Source organism: Myotis davidii, unplaced genomic scaffold, assembly GCF_000327345.1.
Source record: "Myotis davidii unplaced genomic scaffold, ASM32734v1 scaffold425, whole genome shotgun sequence".
Lineage (NCBI taxonomy): Eukaryota > Metazoa > Chordata > Mammalia > Chiroptera > Vespertilionidae > Myotis > Myotis davidii.
Window position 1 is genome coordinate 5072022 of NW_006296413.1, and position 9951 is coordinate 5081972.

At 50.2% G+C, this 9951-nt stretch overlaps 2 protein-coding genes across 3 annotated transcripts in view; both read left to right on the forward strand.

The window, feature by feature from the left end:
* ATL3 (atlastin GTPase 3) overlaps nucleotides 1–9951 on the forward strand; it is a 40611-nt gene that overhangs the window by 27881 nt on the left and 2779 nt on the right. The window lies entirely within an intron of this gene.
* LOC102755016 (HRAS-like suppressor 3) overlaps nucleotides 1–9951 on the forward strand; it is a 19380-nt gene that overhangs the window by 879 nt on the left and 8550 nt on the right. For both annotated transcript variants that reach the window (XM_015569093.1, XM_015569094.1), the window contains exon 2: nucleotides 1–78. In XM_015569093.1, coding sequence (XP_015424579.1) covers nucleotides 64–78 — 15 coding nt within the window. In that variant the 5' untranslated portion in view covers nucleotides 1–63. The remainder of the gene's footprint in view (nucleotides 79–9951) is intronic.

Here is a 9951-nt window from a genome sequence, read left to right on the forward strand (position 1 = left end):
GCACTCACGCAACGGACAAAGCAAACTCCAGCCCGCAGCTGAGGGTCCGCAGCAGGAGAGAAGATGCGGGCGCCCATTGTAAGTGTGGGGCGTGGGGGCTGGGCCGGGCCGTGTTTTAGTGGTGACTCCCGGAGTTCTGACGTCAGAGGCCACACCTCCACCCGCCCTGGCATCGGGTGTCAAGGCACCTGCTGGGCTTGTCTCAGTGTTTGAACTTGCGTGGGCCCCAGGGAAGGCAGGTCCTGCAGGAAGAGGGGGGCGCAGCCGGGGGCGCCTTGCCCCTCAAAGGCCAGACCCCTGCACTGGCTCCCGGGGCTGGGCCTGGGGCCCCAGGTGCCTCTGGGGTCTGGTCTCGGCTGATGCGCCTCGTGACCGCCCTGCCAGCGACTGCCCAGCTTGCACTTTTTCTCTAAAACCCGTGATGCGGCTCAGGGGTCAGAAAGGCGCTTAGCAAATGCTTCCCTCCAACTTGGCCCTTCTGGCTGCAGAGGGTGCCCAGCGCAGCCTGGGGGGCAGACCCGCCTGGGACCCGTTCCCGAGCCCCTGGCTGTGGAACTTGGGCCAAGTTTCAAATTCATTCTGTTTCTCGAGTGAAGATCTCATGACTTAAGACTGAGGAAGTGCTCAGAACAGTGCTTGGCACACACGTGAAGTGCTTAACCGCAATTCTCTATTGTGATTATGATTTATTATTATTATTATTAAACAGCTTCCCAAGTGCCTGGGGGCACCTGGCATATTTGATACCTGGGGTGGTCATTTTTAAATATCCCTCTCCTTCATCTGACAACATGGTTTTCAGTAATAATAATGAAAGGAATGATAATAATGAATAGTCATAATAAACAGTAAAACTTTTCTTTTATGGAGCTTTGTCTATGAACGCATGCCAGTGAAAAAATAAAAAAGTGAAAAGTAAATGTTATAGAGAAAAATAGAAAAAAGTAATGGATTACTTGATAGGTCTTAATTGCTTTAACGTATTTTTGAAAAAAAGTTATTCTTATACAGGCTGGTCACAGGAAGGAATTAACATTACAGTTTCTGTTTTGTAACTTTAACTTCTGAAAAATTGCCCATGACTTTGTCAAAGTTGTTCTTCTTAAAGAAATTTTAAAAATTATTCTTTGCTTATTAATGTCCACAATTCAGTAGAGCTAACTTGTCAGTTCGTCATTGCTCACAGTTGATTGAAGAACACTTTTTATTAATTTTAATTTCAAAAGCTTCTCTCATATGAAACAACAGATATACAAATAGGAAAGGCCATAAACATTAGGGTAAGTTTGTCAAAGATTCATTAAAAACCCCATTTCATAATACACTCCAGAAATTGCAATACTGCCTATATCTTCTGAAAAATCAATTCTGGTGGCTCTTAAATACCTCCACATTTGAAACATTTTTATTAAAACATCTTCACCAGAAAAATCATCATAAGTTTTTATCTTATTTGGCAAAATTCTCCCATGTTGTTTTTTTTTTCTGCAAAAGCCAGAGGAGATGGCTGAGTGATGGAGACACTTGTTTAATCCGTTGCTTTCAAATGAGAGTCTAGTTCTTGGTGGAAATGACCCAGGTTTTCAAACACTTCCGTTTGGGTTTCTTGGGGCACTGGGCAAGCAGCCTCTTTGTCTTGTCTCAGCACAGGAAGATGCTGGCGACACAAACCCTGTCCAAAGGGAGCTCAGACCCTGCTGAGCTGTTGGGGAAATTACCTTTGTAGCTGAGCGTGTGCTGGGGGCTGACTGTCTAACCCAGCGGTTCTCAACCTTCTGGCCCTTTAAATACAGTTCCTCATGTTGTGACCCAACCATAAAATTATTTTCGTTGCGACTTCCTAACTGTAATGTTGCTACTGTGATGAATCGTCATGTAAATATCTGATCTGCAGGATGGTCTTAGGCGACCCCTGTGAAAGGGTCGTTCGACCGCCAGAGCGGTCGCGACCCACAGGTTGAGAACCGCTGGTCTAACTGTTTGCTCTGATTAAACTTCCATGTCGAGGACAGGGTTTCAAAGAATAAGAAATAAAAACAGGCTAGCTTGAGGCTCACATCTATATTATCAAATCTCAGAAATACAACTTAAATCTGCAGAAATAAAAACTTAGGGCGACAAAACCGCTTTGGGGAGAGTTGTGTTTTATCGCTGATGGCCTCTAAAACTGTCAGCATGTGGAGATGACAAACAGGACACTGACGTCTCATGTGTCTTATTATTGCTTTGAAATTCTCCACGGACAGCTCACTCTCTTTGCATCCAGGGAATACGGTTGGCACCTCCCGCGCTGGGTGTGTCACTGCCCGGCTCTTAGGGCTTGACAGAGGTTAACTGTTGGTACAGCAGCTCCCCAGACCACCCTGGGATGGAGAGGCTGTGGTCTGTGGTAGGGCCCTGGGTTCCCTAAGCCCTCTGTCCAGCTCTGGACGCCTCCCAGTCAGTGCCAGTGCTGGTGTGTCCCTGATTCTCTCCTGTCTGTTCCAAATGTGCTTAGAGTAAGTGGGCCAGGAGCCTCTGTCCCCCCTCCTCCATCCCCTGTTCCCCCCACTCCTACCCTCTGTCCTTAATCTTTGTCTTGTTGAGCAGCTGCTGCTGGGGAAGTGAATATCCAAGTGAAACTGAGAGTCTAGAACATGAGGAAATGGGTGGGCCTGGTCTGGTCTCCGACTTTCTGGACCCACTACTCTCTGACCCCCCGTTTGCCTGGTCTCTGCGGAGCTACCTAAGGAGCAAAGAGGGGCAGGGAGAAGAGGACCCTCCTCAAAGAGCAGTGGGGCTTCCGGCCCTGCAGAGTCCCCCCGCTCCCCTCCTCTCCCGCCCCTCCCTGGAGGAGCCCAGGCTGGGAGGGCCGCAAGCCTCTGCTGAGAACTGTGTGTGCCAGGCTGGCGGCTCAGCCTAGCTGGCGGGCTGGGCATGGAAAGTGATCACTCCTTCCCGGGGCTCAGCCCATAGAGTCACTGGACAGCGGGGCTGTGGCTTTGGAGGCAGCAGCGACTCTGAGCTGGGCTTCGGGGAGGCAGTGAGGGTGGAGACGCTGAGCCTGTCTTGAGGGATGAGTAGGAGTTTGCCAGGGAACAGCCAAGAGAATTTCAGGCCTCAAGTACAAGGATGCAAAGGCAAAGTGTGCCATGGGGCTGTCATCGGATTACAGGGCCTTTGTGTGAATTGGGTGGCATTGGGGAAAAGAGCTTGGCCTTGGGACCTGGCACTACCTCTCGGAGAGCTCTGAGACCTTGGGCAAGTGACTTCCCATCTCTGAGCGTTTTCCTGGTGAGCTGGACCGCTGTCAGGATCCAGATATGTGTGACAACCCCAGCAGTGCCTGGTGGGGATGGAGGTGGTTTCCAGATGAGTCCGGGGCAGTCCCGATTCACGTGGGGTGGGGTTGGACATATAGAACAGACCTGTGGCCTGGAGAGCAAGAGCCTGGGAGGGTGGATGAGTTTTTTTCCCAGAATACCCGTGACCTTTGGGCCGTTGGGGCTCGGCCGGGTGCCTGCTGGAGCTGACACTGTCCCTTTCCCAGCAGCTGGCAAGGGCAGAGGTAATGTGTCAGCCCAACTCCTCCTCCATCTTCTCTCTGGGCCTGAGGCTGGGGGGGCTGGGCAGTCAGGTCTCCTCATCACGCTCCCTGCACCCACCCCGCCTGGGGCACAGGTCTCAGCCCTCTCCTGGGCACAAGTAGTTCTACAACTTTCCCCTGTTATCTTATTTTCCACACAGACCCTGCCTGTTGGATCTTAATAGCCCTGTTCTGCCAGAGAAGCTCAGAGAGGTTAAGTGACTCCTAGAGGTCACACAGCAATATTGCTGAGAGGGCCTCAGTCGTGGCTGGACTGTGGAAGGCAGCCTCAGACAGCCGGGATGGACAGCCAAGTGCTCAGGGCTTTCTTCTCTTCCTAGGACGCCGTCACGGAAACTCTCCTCTCCCAGCTGGCCAGTCCTTCCCAGCACCCACCTGGGACTGCAGTCCTTTTTGTTTTGAAATCCCCAGCTTCTAGACATTTGCCCAGAGTGTGAGAAACGCAGGGGATGAGGCTCAGCGTTGCCGCACTCACACAGCAGGGAGGTGAACTTGCTCCCAGATTGGGTTTCACAACATCCCGAGTGTCTCCAGCTAGTCCCGGAACTGCCTCCGACCTTTCCAAGTCAAAAATAGAACAGTGGCAGCAAACCCGCCATCTGTGGCCTGGCTGGGGAGTCCGTTGTTTAGAGCATCCTCCCGACTCGCCAAGGTTCTGGGTTCGATCTCCAGTCAGGACACATACAGGAGTCAACCAATGAGTGCACAGATAAGTGCAGCAACAACTCCACGTCTCTTTGTCTCTCAAAATCAAACAAAACAGCCAGCACCGGTTTGGCTCAGTGGATAGAGCGTCGGCCTGTGGACTGAAGGGTCCCAGGTTCGATTCCGGTCAAGGGCATGTACCTTGGTTGCAGGCACATCCCCAGTAGGATGTGTGCAGGAGGCAGCTGATCGATGTTTCTCTCTCATCAATGTTTCTAACTCTCTATCCCTCTCCCTTCCTCTCTGTAAAAAATCAATAAAATGTATTTAAAAAAATGTTACAAAACAACAACAACAACAAAACAAACAAAACCCCCTGGTGCCTCTAGCATGCGCCCTCCGTGCTGGGCGGTACTTGCTGGGTGTGTCATGGGTATGAACTTATTTGATCGTCAGAAGAACCCCAGGAATCAGGTGCTCTCAGGACTCCCATTTTACAGTGGAGGAAACAGAGGCCGGGCGAAAATGAGTAGCTTGCCCCAGACTATCTAGTTAGTCAGTAGCAGAGCCGGGATTTGAACCCAGGCTGCCTGGCTCTGAGCCCCGGCTGTGACCAGTGCACTGTTTCTGAAGACTAAATCCACCTTGACTGAAACACAGCCCACTCGCTGCATTTTTTCTACGCCGGAAATATTTCATTACAAGACCCAAGTGGCAGGCGCCTGACGGTGGGGCTAAGTGGGGCCGAGTGTGGGTGGACTGGAATACTTCCTAGTGAAAAGGCCTCCGGGAAAAGCATTCTCTTTGTTGTGTTTCAACCCTTGGATTGAAAACTCCTCCAAAAGTGCCCTCGCTTCCCTCTCGGGCCCGGCCCGGTGCCCCCGGCCGAGGGCTGGCCCTGGGTTGGAGTTGCAGGGCGGACCCAGTGAGATCTGCTCGGGGGGGATGCTTCCCTTCCTTGTGGTGAGTCAGGGGCGGCGCCGCCAACCCCCGTGCTGTCACTTTCAGGCTGACCCTGGGAAGGTGACCTCATCTCTCCCAGCCTCAGTTTCCCTCCTGCAAAATGAGGTCTGACTGCTCATCTCAGACGAACCTTTCAGTCTCACCCCCTCTCCCCTTCAGACACCCTCTCCCGGGCTGCACCGTAGAATCACCTGGAATATTTATTTATTTATTTATTAATTTAATTTAATATATATTTTATGGATTTATAAAAACTCTTTATCTGTTAAAGATATTAACTGTTTTTCTGTAATTTTCTTTCAATTGGCCAAGACAGTTTGCCTGTGGTATTTTTTCCCATGCATAGGTGTTCTAGTCTGGCTCTCTAAGAAACAAGCACCCACTTCGGCTAGTCCAGGGGAAGCAGGTGTAGTCTGAGGACCTCTGCGGAGAGGGAACGGGATTCTGGGAAAACCCAGCATCAGGAGCTGTCATGAGGCTGGTCTGCCAGGGCCTAGAGCTGGGAGGCGTCAGGGTCAAGGTGGTTCCACGCATCTCAGCCCCAGGAGTTTCCGCACCTCCACTCTGGTGCTCTGCCATCCACATGATGTGACTCGGCTAGCTTGCTTTATTTAAAAATTTTTTTTTTATTGATTTTGAGAGAGAGAGAGAGAGAGAGAGAGAGAGAGGTATCGATGTGACAGCAGAACATCGACTGGCTGCCTCCTGCAAGCCCCTCGCCGGGGATAGAGCCACAACCTGAGCATGTCCCTTGGCTAGGAATCAAACCATCAACCTTTTGGTTATGGGTCAACGCCCAGCCACCAGCCACACCGGCCAGGGCTCAGCCAGCTCTCTTCAGATGCCTGCTCCCTTCTCTCCCGCTATTACCAGGGGCTTCTATTTGGTCTGAGTTGGTGGTGTCTCCTCCCACCCATGGTCCACTGGTGCCTTTCTTGCCTCCTTACATCACGATTTTTCAGTTTCAGCCCCTACTGCCCAGAAGCTATATATTTTTTCATTTCCTGGTTCAGATTTCTGAGAGCGGGGGTGTGGTTAGTCCAGCTCCACGTCTCTCGGTGGATCATGGGATGCTGGCCTGCTGGGCGCCCTGGTTCCTTCCGGTCCAGCCAGATCCAGTCCGGTTTGATCTCATCACAGGGTGTGACACAGCTGCCTGGGCACCTGGGATGGTGGGGGATCATCTTCCCTTAAAAAGAAATATGAACATAATAGACAACAATAGAAACTTCCAATAATAGGAACGTAACATTAAAAAATTATAAAACTTTTTCATCTTTTACTTCATGCTTTTTTCTTTTTTTAATATATATTTTTATTGATTTCAGCGAGGAAGGGAGATACATTTTTATTGATTTCAGAGAGAGATAGAAACATCAATGAGAATCATTGATTGGCTACCTCCTGCACGCCCTCCACTGGGGATCGAGCCTGCAACCCAGGCATATGCCCTTGACCAGAATTGAACCTGGGACCCTTCAGTCTGCAGGCCGAAGCTCTATCCACCAAGCCAAACCAGCTAGTGTGACTTCATGCTTTTTCCTTTGGCCTTTATCCTTAGAGTATCTTTCCTAATTCCAAGATCTAATACACATCCATCTGTATTATTAAAAAAACTAGAGGCCCGGTGCACGAAATTTGTGCAAGGGCTGTGCCACTGTGGCTGCGGGCCTCTGTCCCCGCCCCCACCCACCACGCTTTTATTATTATAGATTGCTTTGTGGTTTTATGGTACATTTAAGTATTACTTTTTAAAAAATATTTTTAAATTAATTTCAGAGAGAGGAAGGGAGGGGGAGAGAGAGAGAGAAATATCAACGATGAGAGATAATCATTTATCGGCTGCCCCCTGCACCCCTTTTACTGGGGATCCAGCATACAACCCGGTCATGTGCCATGACAGGGAATCGAACCGTGACCTCCTAGTTTATAGGTCGGTGCAGGGCAATATTACTTATTTTTAAGGAGCATTAACATGGCCATCGTTGCAGGTTCCAGATGGGAGATGGTTTCAAGATAATGTCCTCCTTTTTCAGTTAAAAAAAAGCAAGTTCACCATCATGAGGGGTTTTGCCCATCTAAACATCTTAAAGCATTTTTTATTAGGGAAGGAACTCATGTTGGTATAAAACCAATTAAATCACATAGCATACAATATTAAAGCCCCAACCCCCACAGTACAGAATATACAACAGTTTGGTGTCTTTTCCTCAGGTCATACATAGTGTATAATACATTTTGCCTTATGAATGTATAAACATGTATGTTAAGCAAAAATGCTGATAATAATGTTTCTCAGCACACTTTTTCAATTATTCCCATGTCTGCTCACGAAAATCCGCCTTCTTCTCTCTAGTGGGCAGTACGTATGGATGGGGAGTAACTTATTCAATTGGTTTTTATCAATGGTTGTTTAGGTCGTTTTTCCAATGTGCATGTTGGAGGCCAGACAGTGTGTTTTAATTTGCTGGTTAAAGAAAATGGCTGCTCCACGGCCCTCTGTGGCTCCGTTTTTGTGGGGAGGATGAAGGCCTTTTGTCCTACAATCCCGTGGGTGCAGGCTCAGCCTCGCTATTGTCCCGCCTGGGCTGGGTGAGGGGCCCCGGTTCCTGTGCTGCCTGCGGACCCCCAGCCCTGCCCTGGAGGGAGGCAGCTCTTCCCAGCGCTTCCTGCTGGTCCCCGAGCTGAGGGAGGAGGCCGCACTGCTGATCCCTTTATGACAGGAGTCAGCAAACCTGCTGTAAAGGCCCGAGAGGGAAGACTTAGGTCCTGCAGGCCCTGTGGTCTCCACTGCAGGGACCCAGCTCTGCGTGTAGAAAGCGTCCGTGGACAACGCAGGTGCCGGGGTGTGGCCGCGGCCGGGAAACGGTCTGGCCTCTGCCGTGTGAATTTCATGTGTCACCGAACAGTAACCTTTTGACGTTTCCTCCAGCCACTGGACAAGGGTGGACACCATCCTCAGCTCCACGCAGGAACAAGCAGAGGCACGGAGTGGGCGCCCGGATTACAGAACGTGTGCTTCTGACTGTGCACCAGGATTTCTCGAGTTCTTGGTTTTGATTCAGCTGCCTTGGCTGTGTCTGTCATGAAGTCATTGTTCCTCTAGAGCAGCGGTTCTCAACCTGTGGGTCACGACCCCTTTGGGGGTCGAATGACCCTTTCACAGGGGGCGCCTAAGACCATCGGAAAACACATATATAATTACATACTGTTTTTGTGATTAATCACTATGCTTTAATTACGTTCAATTTGTAACCATGAAATGGGGGGTCACCACAACATGAGGAACTGTATTAAAGGGCCGCGGCATTAGGAAGGTTGAGAACCGCTGCCCTAGTGAGATTTCAATGCTGGAAGGAGAGCTAGACCCTTAGCTCCTGGCAGCCTGCCCGCCTGCAGGCCCCTCTCTCGTAGGATTGTTGTGTTGGTTCCCTTACTCCATCTTCCCAACGGCCAGCATCTGGTGTGCTGCATGTGTGGTTCTTTGTGCGATTCTTTTCTTGTTGTTGCTGTTTAAAATTTATTTTTTCAGGGCTGGCTCTCATAGACGTGCATTCCTGGGTTCGGTGGGACATCTTTAATTGATGGAAGTGTATTGTGTTGCGGCGCTCATTCTCACTTTCCGCTCAGCACTGTGTCTAAAAGGTGATCCTCGTTGCCACAGGAACAGCGAGCCCTTGCTTCTAACTAGTGCGCAGGGCTCCGTGGGCAAGTCCACCTCCTCTTCTTTTAAAAAAGAAGTTTCCTGGGGTGGTAGCATGTTTTGAGCTTGTGTGTATTTGGAAATATAAATGGTAATGACTGCACAAGAGAAGTCTCTGTAAAAGTCCTGTGAAAATCTTCCCCCTCCCCGTACTGTATGTGCATTTGTGTGTTCAGTTTTTATGTTCCTGTGAATGACATGACCTGCCATAGACCTGGCTTCGCAGGCATTGCAGACGTGGCTGGCTATTCCCACTGCCCGCCGTTTTGATCCCTAAGGAGTCCGAACAAGGCTGCCTCCTTCTCCGCTCCTCAGGTTTGCTGGAATCTCTCAGCCAGGCCCACAGAGCATGGGGTGGGATGTGTGCAACCTTCCAACCCACCTCTTCACTGCGCTGGATGTGTCCTAAAGGGATGGTTTCCTGGCTCATTAGAGAGATTTAAGGTGGGTTTGGACCAGAGAGGCTCTCACCCCTGGTTCCGGTCCAAGTCCCAATGTCCCCCTGCCCAGCACTTAGCACACCTTGTTGGCACCTCAATAATATTGAACGAAAGTGATCTGGAACCTCTCAGAATGTTTGTCAAGCTCTATTCGTGCTCCCCTAGCAGGGTGGACCTCTAAGCGGATTTCAGCACCCTCCCCACCTTCCCCTGCACAACACACGCGTGCGCGCACACACACACACACACACACACACACACACACCCCACTTCATTGTGATAGAATAAGAAATGCATATTTGGCCCTAGCTGGTGTGGCTCAGTGGATAGAGCATCGGCCTGAGGACTGAAGGGTCCCAGGTTCGATTCCAGTCAAGGGCACATGCCCAGGTTGCGGGCTCAATCCCTAGTAGGGGGCGTGTAGGAGGCAGCCAATCAGTGATTCTCTCTCATCATTGAGGTTTCTATATCTCGCTCTCTCCCTTTCTCTTCCTCTCTGAAATGAAAAAAAAAAAATAGAAAAAAGAAAAGAAATGCATATTTGGTCTTCGTCCCCAGTTCCTGGCACAGAGCTCCTATAGCCCTTGTAATTTCCTGAGTGATTGGGTGAGAGC